We start from the raw sequence: 18,683 nt of genomic DNA on the forward strand, positions 1-18,683 counted from the left end.
GCTTTTGACACTTTGGGGGTTAAAAGATACAACTCTCGTGAGTTACCAACCTGGAGTCGTTGATTTAGGTGACATTTTCATTAAGCTTGATGATGCCATTAGGCTACCAATCTCCATTGGAACCGATAGTAAAATGAAAGTAGTCACGGCCGAATTCGTGGTTTTAAAAGACTCTATAACCTATAACATCATCTTAGGAAGAAATACTATTAATGATTTTTATGCAGTGGTCTTCGCGAGATACCTAACTATAAAGTATTAGACTGACGATAGGATGATTGGAATGGTACATGAAAACTTTGAGGCTACCTTGGCTTACAATGACACAAGCTTATCTTTGAGGGAGTCATGGGGCACTAATTTAAGAGAGATTGTACAATTGTAGAAAAAAAAAAGGAATCCAATCTCCCGTATCATGAATATGGACTTATAGACTCACATCGAGTCGAGAACTCGTGGGGCCTTTAAATTAATGTAGCACACTCACTCCTGATCCCTTGGGAGGAAAATCTCATATTGCTCCTCCATCGTACCATGCCACAGATAGCTCTATCATCACAGAGCCTTTGAAGGTCACCATTGCTTAAAGGTAAAGGTGTCCTCGTCGCATCGGGCGTGCACCAATGATATTGATCTGGGACGCCCAAGTCGGGGAACACGGGTTTTCGGGAGACAATAGGTTTCAGCCTTCTTCTTGCTATACTTATAATAGGGACACCGCCACTACTATCAGCTTAAACATCTATGCCAACAAAACTCTATTCTACACTAAGGACACAATGAAACAATTTTTTTTATCTAATCTATCAACTAAGTTCACCAACTAAAAAGAAAAAAGGCTTTCGAATCCATAGCTATAGCTCTAGGAGTAGAAACTAGGATTAGTGAAGTATCTTCGAAAGCTAAAAAGCAACCGCAATATGAGTAGAATGATAAAGGGAAAAAAAGGAAGCATACAAGGAAACAATGATGGGCGAGGAAGGAGAATGACAACACAAAAGTGACATCAGCAAGCAACAGCAGGAACCCATCGCAAAACATAAAGGGAAGAAGAAATATGCAATAAAGAAGATAGATTTTCGAAGTTTATATACTTTTTTTCCAAAAAGTGCGAGAGAGGATAAATTGACCAGGGAAAAAAATGGTCATTTTCCATTGTTTGGGAATTAAAACCCCACTCAAGTCAATTGATGTGTCATCTCGAGAAGTGTGAGTAGCAGGCAATGATCAGAAGGTTTAGAAGCATCCAACCGATCACACGACCTTAAGGTATCAAACTTAGTGAAGCTCTACTATCTACATGATGAGTTTTCAAAACGTGACGTTCTCTTAACAGCACGACTCACCACGTTTGAGGACATTGTTCTGGACCTAGGTGAAAGGCCCAAAATTCTTAACCCACATCAATCAAAACATTCTCGTGGCCTTTACGGACCATTCCGGACTCACTCTGCGCATGTTCTGCTTTTTCATTACAGTAATCTTTCAAATTCAAATTTAAAAGATCATAACTACCTTATAACAAACTCCAAATCAAAGAATCCATATCAGAATTCTCTTTATATAAAAAAGAGATTTCAGCTCTCTATTAAGAGGATACACATAAACAAATGATAAAAATATGAGAAAATTCATTCTCATTTTTCGTTTTTCAATTTTTGAGATTATAAATATGAGAATATAATTAGAATTGATCCAATTTTCTTTGAGAATCTTGGAAGGAATTGAATCTTTTGTGAACTGAATTTCAAATAATATTTTTATACTAAAGCACCGAAAAGAATTTTGATTCTTAAAAAGAATCCCAAGGTTTCCCAACCCGTTGTAACCTGTAAGAGGGTTGATGAAAGCATAGACATTGTGTGAGAAAGTGATGGAAACAATGGATGGTGGATCTTAGTTTTTTTTTTGGTGTCTCACAATGCATCTTAGTTATATTTACATTAAATGGACCGTAAATATTATTGTGATTTTTTTGGACTGGAAATATTATTGTGATTTATTATTTCATTTATGATTGTACACAAATAATGGTTGTACGCAATTTTTGTTTTTGTTCAGAGGTTGTACACATATGGTAGAAGAAGTAATGATGGAATGGTGGACGAATCACTAGAGGATTTAGGAGCCCATTAAAAAGTGGCCCAGACTCTTTATGATGAACAGAAACACACATGAACAAAATCGAAGAAGAGTTCCTTACCAAAAAAAAAAAATGAAGAAGAGTTAGCCCAAATTTAATTTAAATTAAAAAAAAAAACATAGATTAATATAGACTACAACTAACTTATTAATCCATTTAAATAAGTTTGAGAGTTCTAATATTATTTTGTATATTTAACAATTTATTGATTAAGTTCAAATCTTTAATAGAATTTTAATTCACAATAAATTAATTATTGATTTATCGAAAAATAATTTTTTTTATATTAACATAATAATTAGTTTATTAATTTATTTATACAAGTAGTAAGAGTTCAAATATTATTTTGTATATATAATATGTAATCATTTTTTATCTAACTTAAACTTTTAAATAAAATTTTAATTTGTAATGAATTAATTATTGATTTGTCAAGTTCAGAAAAAAAAAAAACTACTTTCACAAAAATGACAAATGGAGCTTTGGTGCTCCAAGAGTAATACGGAGCACCAAATCGGTCGCCCCTCTGACGGCGCTGCCACTACCACTGTCAATGCCATCAAATTTGAAAGCTCCTCTCTCTCTCTCGACTCTCCGACACCGCCGCCACCCACACTTGAACCACTTCTTTTCTTACTTCTTTTCTTCATCACCACCACCTTCACGCTCCTCCGTCACCTCAACAACCCAAAACACCCAACTACACTTATCAACGGTTGATTTTCACGGCCTCGCTGGTTCCGTTTTGTCCAAGTGTTCCCTTTCAAATAATCATACCAAACCTTCTCTGAAGGACCTTCTTTTGGATGTGTCCACTGTCATCCCTGAAATTACCAGGAGGTTCTGGAAGCTTCCTCAGTTGGATCCTCAAAATGTGCTTGAATTATTGGTTGGTTATCAATCTGAGTGTGCCAGAGTGGGGGTTCATGTCGAAAAGGTTAGGTCTTTGTGGCAGATTTTCAAATTGTGTGGTGAGAGAAACATGGGTTTCAAGAATCTCTTGTGCTCTTATGAGGTCATGGCATCATTGCTTGTGCAGGTTGGGATGCTTAGAGAAGCTGATGGCTTGTTATTTGAATTGGAGGGTGAAGGAATTTCATTGGATAATCATGAGATTTTCAGTTATCTGATTGAAGGGTATGTTGACATGAAAGAATTAGAAAGGTCTGTTTTTGTGTATGATTTTATGAGGGGTCGCGGTATGATTCCTTTGCGGTTGTGTTACCATGTTCTTGTTGATCTTTTGGTGAGAATGAAGAGAACAGAGCTTGCATTCAGGGTTTCAGTTGATATGCTGGATTTCTGTGGCAAATTGAATTGTGCCGAGGCGAAAACGTTGGAGAATTTGGTGATACTACTTTGTGGCAATGGAAAGACTCTGGAAGCAAGGAACCTTGTCAAGAAGGTGTTGCCTTTCAATCCTGAGGTTAGTAGCTTGGTTTTCGATGAGGTTGCTTTTGCATACTGTGAGAAGAAGGACTTCAATGATTTGCTTAGTTTCTTTGTCGAAGTAAAGCGTGTCCCGAGTGTAGTGGCTGCCAATAGAGTTATAAATTCTTTGTGCAGCAGCTATAATGTAAAAATGGCAGGATTTTTTATGCAAGAACTTGAAAACATAGGCTTTAAACTTGATGAAGTAACATATGGGATATTAATTGGTTGGAGTTGTCGCGAAGGGAACATGAAAAACTCTATGAATTATTTGTCTCTTATGCTATCAGAAGGCTTGGTGCCGCGCATATATACTTATAACGCTCTTATAAGTGGGTTGTTTAAAGTAGGCCTGTTAGAGCATGCTCGTCACATTCTTGATGAGATGATGGATAGGGGGACGCCGCCTGATATTTCCACCTTTAGAGTACTTATAGCGGGGTATTGTAGGTCTAGACGGTTTGATCTAGTGAAAAGTTTGATTCATGAGATGGATAGTGGTGGTTTTATTGAACTTTCGTCAATGGAGAATCCACTTTCCAGGGCATTTACCGTTTTGGGATTTAACCCTTTGAACGTGAGGTTGAAACGAGACAATGACAGGAAACTTTCAAATACAGAGTTCTATGATGATATTGGAAATGGACTTTACTTGGATACAGATGTTGATGAGTATGAGAACCACATTGCTCACATTCTTGAAGAATCCATGGTACCCAAATTTAGTTCATCTGTCAGGAAGGAGTGTAGCAATAATAACTTGAAAAGGGCATTGGTTTTGGTTGAAGAAATGCTTCGTTGGGGGCAAGAGCTGTTGCTGCCAGACTTTTCAATGTTAGTGAAACAACTTTGTTCATCTCGGTCACAAATCAAATCAGTGGTCAATATTCTGGACAGCATTCCACGGTCTGCAAATAAACTTGACTCGGAAACTCTTAATTTGCTTGTACAGGCATACATCAAGAAGGGCTTGCTATGCAAAGCAAAAGCTTTGTTGGATGAAATGGTTGAAAACAAAATTCACATCAAGAATGAGATATATACTGCCATATTATTAACTTTATGGAAGAAAGGAAATATGAAGGAGCTTAATTATTACTGGAACAATGCTTGTAGAAATCAATGGTCGCCAGGATTGGCAGAATTCAAACAACTTCTTGTCTCTATTTGCCATCGGAAAATGCTTAGGAAAGCATTACAACTTCTTGAGGTCATGCTGCTATCATACCCTTCACTAAGGTTAGATATATGTCATGTATTTTTAGAAGTGCTTTCTACCACAGGTCTTTCAAATGTTGCACTTCTAGTGTTAGAAGAGCTACCACATTGTTTCATGTTGGATCCTGCTAGATACAATAAACTTATCAGAGGCCTTTGCAATGAGGGGAAATTTTCTCTAGCCTTTACGCTGTTGGACGATATGCTAGATAGAAATTTGCATCCCTGTTTGGATGTTTCAGTCTTGTTAATCCCTCAATTGTGTAAAGCTGATAGACATGAAAAAGCTATTGCATTAAAAGATATCATTGTAAAAGAGCAGCCTTCCTTTTCTCATGATGTTCATTGTGCATTGATACATGGATTTTGTAAGATGGGAAACATTAGGAAAGCTGACACCTTGTTCCGGGATATGTTGTGCAACGGTCTAATTCCGGATGGTAAACTTTGTAACATCCTTATTCAGGGTCACTGCCAAGGTAAGGATTTGAGGAAAGTGGATGAGCTTCTTGGTGCTGCAATAAGAAAGAATTTGGAGCTGTCGCACTCAAGTTACAAACACTTGGTCCAATTGATGTGCATGAAGGGTAGAGTACAATTTGCTCTGAGCTTAAAGAACCTCGTTCTTGCTCAATGTCCACTTGATGACCTTATCATATATAACATTCTTGTTTTCCATCTTCTGTCTGCCGGAAACAGTTTCATTGTTGAGAAAATTCTAACCGAAATGGAAGAGAAGAAGATTATACTCGATGAAGTCAGTTATGATTTTCTTGTGTATGGTTTCTGGCACTGTAAAGATGTGTCTAGTGCTCTGCATTATCTTACTACCATGATTTCGAAGGGACTTAAACCAAGCAAGCGCAGCTTGAGAAAGGTAATAAGCAGCTTGTGTGACGCCAGGGAACTGCAGAAGGCCTTAGAATTGAGTCAAGACATGAGATTAAGAGGCTGGACACATGATTCTGTCGTTCAAACAACTATTACAGAGAGCTTTCTTTCTTGTGGGAAGATACAAGAAGCCGAAACGTTTTTGGACAGGATGGAAGCGGAATCTCTGACTCCCGATAATATCAATTATGATTACCTTATCAAGTGTTTTTGCCAAAATGGAAGATTGAACAAGGCAGTTCATCTTTTGAACATAATGGTGAAGAAAAGTAACATTCCATCTTCCCTCAGTTATGATTCTATAATTCGTGGATTTTGTGCACGAAATGAACTGAATGATGCTTTGGATTTTTACTCTGAGATGTTGAATTGGTGTCTTGCACCAAGAATCGACACATTGGAGATGCTTGTTGACAGCTTCTGCCAAGATGGGAGGACAGAACAGGCAGAACAGTTACTATCAGCCATGATTCGAAGAGGCGAAACTCCGACCAGAGAAATGTATGGTGCTGTAATTAAGAGTTATCGCAAGGAAAAGAATCTTGGGAAGGCATCTTATCTCATGCAAGCTATGCAGGACAGTGGTTATGAGCCTGACTTTGAGACACATTGGTCTCTCATAAGCAACCTCAGCAATGTCAAAGCAAAGGACTCGGATCACAGTAGGGGATTTTTATCAAGGCTTCTTTCTAAGAGTGGTTTTCTTAAAAAGAAATGATTCTGAAGCTAGGCATGAATGCACATCTATTTTCGCGAAATTCTTGAAGGAGAGCAACAGATAACAATATGACAAGTGGTTAGTCAGCCTCTTTCTATTTTTGAATTGTACATCATATATGTAATTCTTTCTAAAATGTAAAATGATTTGTGTATTCACAAATCATGTAAGTTCTTGCAAAAACTAAAGTATTTGCTATAAAAAATAATTATACTGATGCAAAATATATATTTATACAATGCCGCAATTAAAGAAAAATTCACCAATACTGTATAATTTTCTCTCTGTTAGCAACTATTTTTCTTATTGGTTTCTTGTTATTTTAGCTGTTCTCTTCAATTCTTGTCTAGTTTCTAGTGCTCATAGCTTCTGGTTGGGGTTTTTCATTTTATGAAGTTTGTAGTGTTGATCAACATGGAAGACTAGATTTTTGAAGTTAGCTTAAATAAAGGGTTCAAGGACTTGTCTTGAGACTCAAGTTTTTCAGGTTTATACATATGGTTGTTTCTTTAATTCTCTCTATGTCATTTTATATGTTTATGTAGATTAATGTAAATTTATAATTTGGGTGAACTGATTATGTTTTTGTTCATGATTATGATTTATGAAGGTCTATATGATTATAGGATTTGTTGATTGATGAATGGTAATTGATTGCTAAGTGTGTTAATTGAACCTTGATTAATGTTTTGTTTAATAACCACTAGATAAAGAGTAGGGTTGAACTTAGGGATTGAAATTTGACTTACTATATATTTAATAATATGTGTCTATGATAGGAAGAACTTGAAAGGAGAAACTCTTGAACTGGTTACTCTCTTGAAATTTAAACATTTTTAATTGCTTGTACCTAACCAAAACCTTCCCTCAAACAACAATGATGATTTTATTTAACATCAAATGGACACTTAAAATAAATTGTTCATCTAATTATAAATCATGGGCAGACGCAATTTATTACAAAAATCACAAGACCCTAAGTTCTATCTGACAAATGAATTCTAAATGTTTCTATTTACTCCAATGAAAATGATGTGCACTTAAACTTGTTATGCACTTTCTCAGCTTAGGTATCAATCATTTTATATACCTAGAAAAGAGTTCATTATTAACAATTCATAAGTCAAGTAGCAATCTACGAGGATCCTCCACAATATCCTTGATGTGACGTAGAAAATAAACGGCTTCTCTTCCATCAATTATTCTATGATCATATGTTAGAGCAATGTACATCATTGGCCTTGGGACGATATTACCCCCAACCATCATTGGACGACTCATGATGGAATGCATACCCAAGATTGCTGACTGGAAAAAAAAAATCATGAAAATTTTAGAGAGAGAGAATTCTAAAGATGGTGAAGTAACACAATCAATCATGAAAATTTTAGAGTAAAATGAAATATAAACCCCTGAAAATTTATATTTTAGATAAATTAGTCTCTTAAAAAAAATATTAATAAAGTTATTTATATACTATTTTTAAATTAATCCTTTTGAATAGAATAGAAGGTATTAATTTAAATTAATTTGTCTATGTTTACTATCATAAAAAATTTCGATATTTTTTTCTTTAAAAATTAATCTATTCAAAATATAAATTTTTAGAGATTTATTTGTCACTTTACTCAAAATTTCATATTAGCAAAGTAACAAAATCACTTGCTCTTCAAGTGTATGTGCATAGTGTAAAACACAATCATTAGTTTTAAAACTTCTTTTTAGTTGTAATTTTAAGTTGATTGTAATGATAGACTCAACCTATTAAATTAAAGTCATTGGATATGTGATTATAGAAGATGTCTTTAATTTAATAATTAATTTATTCTAATAAAAATGGTTATTATTATTATTGAAATTGAAACCTGAGGAGGGTTAATAATAGGGGTACTCAAGAGGCTCCCATAAACACCACCATTGGATATTGTAAGTGTGCCTCCAACCATCTCATCAATTGATAAAGTTCCATTGTTTGCCTTCTTTCCAAAAGAGCTAATATGATTTTCTATCTCTGCCAACTTCATTTTCTCAGCATTGCGGATAACTGGCACAACAAGTCCCTGGGAAGGAAAAATGCTAGTAATGCATAATTAACTTTATACAATGTATGAACGTTTTTTTCCCCTTAAATAAATTACTATTTTTATCTATAAATATTTAAAACATTGACAAATCTACCTACAAAAATTCGAACATGACTTTGTATTTATGAAAGATGGACTTTTGTTGACAAAAATACTCAAATTTTAAAAAAATTATTCAATTTTTTTAAATTATCTTTTTTAATCTAATCTATCTCATCTCGAATTTCTTACCATTCACCGTCACCATCTCAGTCCTCAGTAGTGGTGATGGTGGTAATTCGAGATGAGAGTTGGATGAAAAAAAAATTAAATGTTAAAAATTAAGATGATGGTGGCGAATAATTGAGAATTTAGTCAACTTTAGATAATTTTTTAAATTTTAAATAATTTTATTAATATTTTAAATATTTATGATTAGAAATAATATTTTTTTTTCTTATCAGTACCAGTATTTTTATCCTTCTACAAATTATAGAGCCATTAAATTTTCTCTTCTTAATAAAAGTAACAGAAAAGGTTAAATAATACAAACCTTTGCAGTAGCAACAGCTACACTGATATCTATATAATCTCTGTATACAATATCATCACCATCAATGACTGCATTTACAATTGGCTGATGTTGGAGTGCACTAATAGCAGCCTGTAATAGATATAAAAGTTCTTGCATGGTCATGCATATTTAATCTGTGTTTTAAATTAATTTAAATAACTCATTTTAATTTTTTTGAATCTAATTTCTAATTTAAAATAAAATGAGTGGTGCTGGTTGCTCTTAAAATACACAAGAATTTTCAAAAGCAAATAGTCATTCTCAGTAATTTGATAAACATACTTTGATAAAACAAGACATAAGTCCCAATTTGACTCCATGCTTTTCAACAAATACTTCCTTGTAATCAGAACGAAGCTTCATCAGATTAGTCCTAACATCAAGAGGGGAAAAAAAAAAGTGAGGGTAGGTACAATGTTATTCTTAACAAATAATGGATTAGAATAGTTTATTTGGTCCGTATTTTCCTTTGAATTTTAGTAAATTTTTATGGTTAATTAACCAAACTAACACCTAATTGATTATTAGATTGAGGGCAAAACGAGACAAGATAAAGCAAATTAGAATTACAGATATGACAATTCATGTATTTTTTTTAATTTTGTGTTCTTATATTCTATTTGGTGATAAACTAGAATAAATTATGAAATTTAATTTATTCTCATTTTTTTCATTCAAAAAATTTGAAACGAAAAATATAGTAATAAAAAATATAATTATGAAAAATTAACAAGAATAATGAAAGAAAAAATAAAAAATAAGTTGTGTCTCTTGTTAGTGTCTCCGTATCCTTCATGTGGACACAAAATACACTAATTCAGTATCTCTAAACACATTGTTTCTGTCCATGTTTCTTCTGTGAAACATGATTTTGTGTTTTTGTGTCTCTATTTCAGTGTTTTGTCTCTATAAACAAATAGCCTTCAAAGTTGCACAAAAAAATAAATAAAACTCACATGTCAAGTTCATTGAAAGTTGTTAGCATTGCATATGTGTTTTGTGAATCCTTCAACCGTGTCATAACTCGCTTTCGAAGTCTTGTCATGGGAACCTTTAACGACGAAGGAGGACATCACTACACATACCATGAATGCTTGATGTGATAGATACATATATAAACACATTTGTGCCCAATTCAGTAAGTTTCTCATGCAAGAAATATATAGATATACTGAAACTTGAATCACATAAATTTATTTGACTAAGAAGAATGTGCTTTTTATTTTTTTAATATTCTTTTAAAACAAACAATTTTCATTCTTTATCCAACTTCACTCTTATCATAATATTATCCTTGTGAAATGCTCTTGTATATATCTATCAATTCTTCCATGAGACACTTACTAAAGAAGACTTTAATAATAGAGTAAAACTCCTTTTTGTTTCTTTTTTTTTTTTTTAATTTAGACAACCCACGTCTTAACGATGTATTCTTTCTCTTCATTAGACGCAGTGAGTTTTTTTTATGAGAATTTCCAACAAAAAGTATAAAAAATATTTATGTGTGACATAACTTGTATAACATACGTAGTTTTTATCAATCCTACGTAGATGATAACTATTTGATTTGGACTGTTTAACTCTTACATAATTACCAAAACGATATCCCAATCAAAAGGTTGTCATTTTCTTACAACATTATTTTATTGACTGTATAAGTAATAAACAATCACAATCAAATGGTTTTCGCCAAATCATAAAACTAACTTCACATATAAGCATTTTCCATCACTTTTTACTAAAAATTCTCATATAAAGACTTATACATCTAATGAAAAAAAAAAAGAATAAAGAGCAAATTGTCATTTTCTAATTGTTAAGATACAAGTTGTCTAAATTAAAAAAAAAAAGTATATATCCATTTTGGTTCTTAAAGAATTTCAAACCAGATATTTTAGTCCCGAACTAAAATTAATTACTCGAGTGGTCCCTAACAATTAATTCCGTCAGTCACTTAGGTCCTTGGCTCCGTCAACTCTAACGGAAGACAAAATGGTCCCTGACAACTCTAACAAAGGATAAAATGATCCCTGGCCCTTTATTCGAAAACGACACTGTTCTTCCCTAATTTTTATCATATCTCGCATAATCCTAATAATCATACTCTCCTTCTTCACCTTCATAGTCTTCTTTTCCATCTTTTTCTTCCTCCTCTTTAACTCCAAGATTAAGCCATGGTGTAATTGCCACACGTGTCGCACCTACCTCAACATGTCATGGACCACACACTTTCTAAATCTTTGTGACTGGTACATCCACCTCCTCTGCACTTCATCCACCAGAAGCATGCATCCACTTCCACGTCTTCGATAACATCACCTCCAACTCCAACAACGTTCACGAGATCCTCAAGACCAAGTTCCACAACTACTCCAAGGGCACGCCTTTCTCCAATCTCCGGCAAGCAATATAGATTGTTGGACATTAGGACATCATGAGAAGATTCTCCTTCGACATCATATGCAAATTCTCATTTGAAATAGACATCAAGTGCTTCATTCCTTCTTTTCCGGAGTCCAAGTTGATAGACAGTTTCGACCTCGCATCTAAGCTATCAGTACAACGAGCAATGTCGCTATTGCGGCTCATATGGAAATTGAAGCGATTACTGAATATTGGTTCGGAGAAGAAGCTAAAGGAAGCGATCAGAGTGGTGGACAATGTGGTGTCATGGAGATGATAGGGCAGAGGAGGAGGGAGATAACAACAATGACAACGAGTCTTAACAAATCAGATTTGCTGTCTAGATTCATAGGATTCATCGAAGACGACAAGTAGTTGAGAGGTATAGTCATTAGTTTCTTGAGTATGAATTGGTTGAGAACATGTTGAGGATTTTTTTTTTATGAACATTAAAGTTATAGAGTGTGTATTGTGTAGTTTGGAATTACAGTGTTAGACTGTTAGTGTTATGCGAGATATGATGGAAATCGGGAGAGAATAGTGGCATTTCTGAACAGAGGAGATCAGGGGCCATTTTGTCCGCTGTTAGAGTTGTCAGGGACTATTTTGTCCTCCGTTAGAGTTGACGGAATAAAGGACCTAAGTGACTGATAGAGTTAATTGTTAGGGACCAATTGAATAATTAATTTTAGTTAAAAACTAAAATATCTAATCTGAAAATTCTTTGAGGATCAAAATGGATATATACTCTTAAAAAAAATAGGAACCAAAAAGGATTTTACTCTTAATAATAAGAATAATTATCACTTACTCGTCTTTCTCCTTTGTTGGGTGGAAGTTGTGGAGCAATGTTTGCTTTAGGACTTTCCTTAGTGGTAACTGAAGTCTCAATTCTTTTAGGTGTAGCCTCAACATTAGGTGCTTTTTTCTTCTCACTGATCTTTTGGCCTGGTTGAGGAGAATCTTCTTCGGATTCACTCTCAGATGAAGATGAAGATGAAGATGAAGATGAAGAAGACGACGACGACGACGAATCCTGCTCTATCACTTCAGCAGAAGTTGAAATAATAGCTACCTTGTGACCTGGTTTAACTGTATCACCTTCGTTGACTACAAGCTATAATTAATATTTAATAAATCTTTATTAGAAAAATCACTCGAGTCCATTGTAAATCAATGAGAATACTTGTTCAGCAATAAATTAAAACTTGATGCCTTTTCAAAACTTAAATAAACAACTTTGATATATGAAATATTACGATTTTAATAAAAATAAATTTTAAAAGATGTAAATGACAAAATAATTTTTAAAAATACATTCTGTTTGATAAACCTAACCAAATGTTTAATTAATCTATTTATCACCTACTATATACGTTTGGTTCATAAAATATATTTTTTAAAATGTCATTTTATCATTTGCATATTTAAAATTTATTTTATTAAAATCATAACTTTTTGCCATACCAAATGATTATTTACTCTTAAAACTTCTAATTAATTAGTACCTTTAGAATTATGCCTGTTGTTGGACTAGGAACATCAATTGTAACCTGATACAAAAGTAAAAAATGAATTTAAATTATTACCATATCTATTAAGGAAGGAAATGTATTAATCAACTTGTTAAAAAATAATAAATTTGAATCATGCCTTATCTGTTTCTATTTGAGCTATTGTTTCATCAACACTAACACTATCACCTGGATCTGCTCTTGTGACACAAAACAAAACATTTGTTAATGGCTAATGTTTACTAAAACAACAACAATATAGTTCAAATTAAAGTTCAAACAAATGAGTACTAATATATAGAATTTGTTAGTTACTTAACATACTCTTTAAGAACTTGGCTAAAGTTCCATCAGAAATAGATTCTGCCAATGGAGGGACCAAAACATCAACCACATCTTCTTCTTCAAAAGGGAAACCAATAATTTTAAAAGAAGTTAGTGACATAATTTATTCAAAATATAAAAACAAACCTATGAAATGTTTGTACAAGTCACAACAAAACTAAGATAATAAATTGCCTAATTAACAAAACAGTTGCATTATGGATAAAATAAAAACTCCCTTGGATCATTAGAGAGATTGCATGTATATCATTAAGAAAGAAGTAGAGAAGAATCTTATATTATGTTTCTTGCCTTGGTGAACAATAATAATAATAATAATAGAACCATAGAAGTACCTTTAACTCTTGTCATTATTGTCATGTGAAAATATTTTATTTTCATTTGTAATAAAAACTTAAGTTGAATTGGAGAGAGAAAGAGAGAGATCCTTAAGCTAATTAAATCTCAAATAATAATGAGAGGCATATCAATATCTCACCACTGTTTGTAGAAAATTGTTTTGTTATTGTTTGCATTCTTGCCTCATGATGTGAAATCTCTCTACATTTCAATAGTGTAACATGAATTAAGAACAATAAGAAAACAATGTGAAAAGTGCGGAAATATATGATAACAAAAAATAATTAATCAAAAAAATAATGTTATATATCTAAGTTTTTTTGTTAATTAAGTTGGTCTAATATAACAAAAGTTAGTTATAATTAATATTATTTTAAATCTTATTGTTTAACTCTGTTGGAATTAGTTCATAAAAAGTCTTAGATATATAACATTATTCTAATAAACAACAGCCAAAATTTATCTTATTTAACATTTATTAATTTAACGATTCACGAATGATAAATAAAATAAATTTTGGCTAAATAAGTAGTTTTTTATTCTTTTTCCTCATTATTTAATTCTTTAGAACAAGTAAACTGAATATGCTATAAAATTAATTACACATTTAATTTTCTGGTAGTTATATCAGGGAAGAGACCATAAAAAAGTAAATGGAATAACCAATTAGATTTAATAGTAGCTACATTTAAGAAGTTCAACAATAGGAATTGGCTTAGAAGTTAGAACAAACTAACTCTTCATATTTTTATGTAAAGAATCTATGAAGATGACACTAATATCAAAAGTGCATGTCCTAAGAAACTTTTATTCATAATATTTCTTTAACAGAAAACTTTACATCCTCAAGCCCTCTAATAGACAAATTAGTAAGATGGTTATTAGCTTTACTAGTTCATCACTCCAACTACATTTCACTTGATTCAGTCTTGCAAATCATATCTAATTGTTCGATTGGAACTTGATGATTTATCTAAACAAATGCTTTGTGCTTTAACAAACTACAAAGTAATAAACAATAGATTATTTGTCATATTATTTTATAGAGACAAAAAAAGTTGTTCATTAGTGCTTTCTACTTTGATTAAAAATAAAAAAAATAAACAAAGCAAGTCTATTTAATTTACTTTTCAGATTATCTTTTAGGTAAAAACTCAGATACAGAATCATAATATAAAAAAATACATATTAAATACTTTTATATCATGGAAGTTATTGCAGGTGTCATATTAAATCTTTTAATTCTATTCTATACATTTTTACTCTGTATCAGAATAATCTCCTTTATTTTATAGAGACATCAAACAATAATAGATTATTCCATTCAGTAGCAATGTTCAGCCATGTGACTAATACAAACTCTTACTAACTACTGACCTTAAAGTCTTTAGATTAAGCCAACAACACCCTACAATAATAGAAAGAAAATTTATAACTAGTTGATTGATATTTAAGAAATAAGTTATGTTAATCAATTTCTAATAACCTATGCCAAAACATACCAAGTGAACTTCTATGGTAAAAATTCTGAACACTTCCACATCCACCAGAATGCAGTGCGATCTGTTAAACATAAATACAAGTTGGTAAAACTTCATGTTCACCAGAAAGTACCCACAATAAGAAGCTATCAAAAAAAAAAAGATAAAGTACCCACAAAACCTAGTGAACTTAAAGAAGATCCAACAACAATGAATTTTAATTTGTAGGTAGAAAAGTGCATATATTGTACATGAGAATTCCAGTACATATGTGAAATGGGCTAGTTTGTGGGGGTAGTATGTGATGAACATATATAACTGTAATTATGGGTTGAATTCATATTCTTGAATTATGATGGTGATGTACTCTTTTTCCTTTTTGGGGTTCTTTTCATTGGGTTTTCTCCAATTAAGTTCTTAATGAAGCCAAATCAATTGTGAAATTTCATATTGTTTTTTGAGGAATGCTAGGGCCAGCAATTTTTGTGATTTGTAGCCATCAAATAGCCATCAATGATGGTTTTAATGGTGTGAAATTGATGTGAGATTTCATCCAATGACTCACTTTTCTTTGCTGGTTATATGCTGGCCAGAATTTAACAAAGTTGCTGCCCCTAGACTTTTCCTTGTTTTTTCTCTATGTGGAAATGAAATTCTACTTGCTTGCCCACAGATTAGGTTTTAGTCACAATATACAATCCTTTTACACAAGTCTAGAGCCATAACAATAGGGCAGTTTATGCACAAATATCCTACGTTACTGTAGGGTTTAAAAAAGGACCCATCTAAAGTAGGGGCTGAACTAGGTTAAAATTTAGAGAGGGGCTAAATATTAATTTCACAATAAAAAAAGAGTAAAACAAAATTTTTAAGAATACTAAACTAGAATTTATATATAATTTATAAAAAAAATTTGAAGTTTAGGAGGTGATTGTCCTCCTTTTGTTGCATGAGGCTCTGTCCTTAACCTAAAGTGTGTAATATAAATATTTTAACAGGTAAATGATCAAATTTGATTTTGAAAAATTATTCATTTTTTAAATTAATCTCCAATTTTTTTTAATTAAATTCGTTCTTCAAAAGTTTTAAATTAATTGTATTAGTTTTTTTGTCATTTTTTTTGTTGACAGTGTCAAAATTTATTAATATAGCACGTTAAGTGATACTACAACACACACATAGAAATTTTAATTGACTATTAGCATGATAAGTTTATGAAATTAGATCAAATTAAAATAATATTGAGAAAAGAACTTGAAGCATTGAAATTCCTCAATTTAGGATTAATTTGATCTGATTTCATAAACTTATCATGTTAACTGCCAATTATGACTACTAAGTGTATATTATGGTGTCATTTAACGTGTCACATCAATAAATTTTGATGTCGTTAGTAACAGATAAAAGGACTAAAATGACTAATTTAAAAATTTTGAAGGACGAATTTGATTAAACAAATCTTTTGAGGACTAATTTAAAAAATAAATAATTTTTCGAAAACTAATTTAAAAAATGAATAATCTTTAACTTAATAATATTATATATAAGTGGCTAATTTGATGATTTGAACCACTTTCTCTACAAGAACCTAACAATAGATATACATATTGTGCATCTGTACTATTAAATCTGTATCAGTATATCATATATGTGAAGAAGAATTTTCTACCTTAATGGAAGAAATTCTACTAAGTGAAGAACCATATCGAAATTTCTTCTGCAAGAATCGACCTAAAAACTGAAAAATAAGCAAATGTGAAATGGTAAGTTTCACATCAAACTTGAAGATATATATATATAGATATATTGAACGTAATTGATTGATCTCTCACCATTTGAAATGAGCAGCTAGAAGCAACTCTTCGCCTAACAACATCAAACATGATTGATTACGTCGATGCTATTCTCTTCCTGATCTTCCTAAATAAAGATCCAATTCTTCTAAAAAAATTGAAGAAAATCATAATATCATCATCATCACCATCATTGAACATGAGATGTTGTTAGCAACACATCTATTTGGATTAAAAAAATGCAGCACACTCAAATAACATCTTGGATTTATTTAATTAACGACAACATGATCAGAAGGGGTTCATCTTCTCTTATAACCAGGTTTTGAGGGTTTGATTCTCACCTTGAATATGAAAAAAAGATTTAAGATTTTGGGTTACTCATTATATACCTCTGTGAACTAAAAAATTAAAGTTTTGATGAGAAAACAAACGATGTTCCAAATATTCCAAATGCGGAAATATTGAAGGAAAAAGAATGAAACCTACGCTTTAGCGGCGATCTGCGAGGAAACAATGCAATATTAGTAATGTACAACAAATTGCTTCAAACCTTCATATTTGTTTTATAAATTTATTTTATTTCATTTTTCTTCTCTTTCTTTTACTTTTTATTTTGCATTGAAAAGTCAAATAACACGCACGTGTTTTGACACTTAGTTAATATTAAGTCGATCCATACTTTCCCTTTAAATTGGACCTCCAAATTTTAATTTATTTAATTTAGTCTCTAAAATTAACATTTATGACTTATATTAATTTTTTAAATATTTTTTTTATTAAAAATGTGTTTCTGTAGTATCTTGTCTTAGATAGTCATTACATATCAAAATATGATTTAATTTGATCACGTATAATAGGATAATAACATGTTAATTAATAACACATGACATTTTAATATAAACAATAATACTACATACACTATAAAAAAAATATTGAATATCATTAAATTTATTGTCAGTTTTAGCATTACACATTAGCATCGGATTTATCGATAGATTTATAGACGGTTTTGACACTACAAGAAAAACGCTAAATACTGTCGGATTTACCGTCAAATTGCATAATAAATTTGTTACCCTAAAAAATTACCGTCGAATTTGATTTTTCGACGGTAAATTCTATGGTTCTGAAAATTGAATCGGACCAGCTAGTTCAACCGGATTAACTGGAAACCGGTCTCCTAGCCGGTCCGAGTAAGCTCAAAAACCGTTTGACAAAAAACTGGTCGAACCGGCAATTAACCGGTGAACCGGCAAAACCGTCCGATTTTTTAGCGAGTTTTTGGTTTGAAAAAAACTCTGAACGGCGTCGTTTTGTCCCTATAAGAAAAAAAAAGAAAGAAAAAGGCTAAACGAACTAAGCTGAACCCTAATCCCTAAATCACCCATCGTACTCAGCAGCAACAACAACTCATCTATGTTCTCTTCTCTGCGAACCATCGCATAGCCACCACCACCAATCGAGCACCGCCACCGCATCCCGCAGCCACAGCAGCGACGGGTTTGACCACCGCATCATCGCTGACACCAAATGCCCAAATCCCTTCTCCCTTCTCCCTCACTCTCATCAGCCTCACTCACCAAAATGGCATAAAATCCTTAACCCATTACGGTGCTACTTCCCTCTCTCTCTCTCTCTCTCTCTCTCTCTCAGCCAACAGCAGTCACCGCCTTCGCCGTCGCCGAACTCTTCTCGTCAGCCAGAGGGTGTCTCGCCGCCGGCAGTGACAGATAGAGGGTGCTTCGAGCTCTTGGCCGTCCATCCTCG

The 18,683-nt window shown here is 32.5% G+C and overlaps 2 protein-coding genes across 2 annotated transcripts; one reads left to right on the top strand and one right to left on the bottom strand.

The window, feature by feature from the left end:
• The first annotated feature begins 2,696 nt into the window (after positions 1 to 2,696).
• On the top strand, positions 2,697 to 6,401 carry LOC112720975 (pentatricopeptide repeat-containing protein At5g15280, mitochondrial). The gene has a single exon (XM_025772068.1). It carries the CDS (start codon positions 2,697 to 2,699, stop codon positions 6,399 to 6,401), a length of 3,705 nt encoding a protein of 1,234 aa, XP_025627853.1.
• Positions 6,402 to 7,327: 926 nt separating this feature from the next.
• LOC112720976 (dihydrolipoyllysine-residue succinyltransferase component of 2-oxoglutarate dehydrogenase complex 2, mitochondrial-like) lies at positions 7,328 to 18,483 on the bottom strand. Its single transcript, XM_072205872.1, has 14 exons — positions 18,353 to 18,483; positions 17,887 to 17,931; positions 17,344 to 17,416; positions 16,790 to 16,858; positions 15,142 to 15,202; positions 13,280 to 13,357; positions 13,095 to 13,150; positions 12,950 to 12,994; positions 12,253 to 12,558; positions 9,995 to 10,089; positions 9,321 to 9,411; positions 9,018 to 9,128; positions 8,267 to 8,461; positions 7,328 to 7,709 (listed from the first exon to the last, which is right to left on the bottom strand). Exons 1-14 carry the CDS (start codon positions 18,481 to 18,483, stop codon positions 7,518 to 7,520), a joined length of 1,548 nt encoding a protein of 515 aa, XP_072061973.1. The 3' UTR covers positions 7,328 to 7,517.
• Positions 18,484 to 18,683: the final 200 nt, after the last annotated feature.

This window comes from Arachis hypogaea, chromosome 11, assembly GCF_003086295.3.
Source record: "Arachis hypogaea cultivar Tifrunner chromosome 11, arahy.Tifrunner.gnm2.J5K5, whole genome shotgun sequence".
NCBI lineage: Eukaryota > Viridiplantae > Streptophyta > Magnoliopsida > Fabales > Fabaceae > Arachis > Arachis hypogaea.

Bases quoted from the DNA above. Each gene is read 5' to 3' on its own strand.
- LOC112720975 (XM_025772068.1), top strand. From the start codon at position 2,697: ATGCCATCAAATTTGAAAGCTCCTCTCTCTCTCTCGACTCTCCGACAC.
- LOC112720976 (XM_072205872.1), bottom strand. From the start codon at position 18,483: ATGAGAGTGAGGGAGAAGGGAGAAGGGATTTGGGCATTTGGTGTCAGC. The intron at 16,859-17,343 runs GTTTTCTCATCA...CTTATTTTTCAG, and splicing joins GAATATTTGGAACATCGTTT to TTTTTAGGTCGATTCTTGCA. The intron at 8,462-9,017 runs GTTTGTATTATT...TTTCCTTCCCAG, and splicing joins TAGCTGTTGCTACTGCAAAG to GGACTTGTTGTGCCAGTTAT.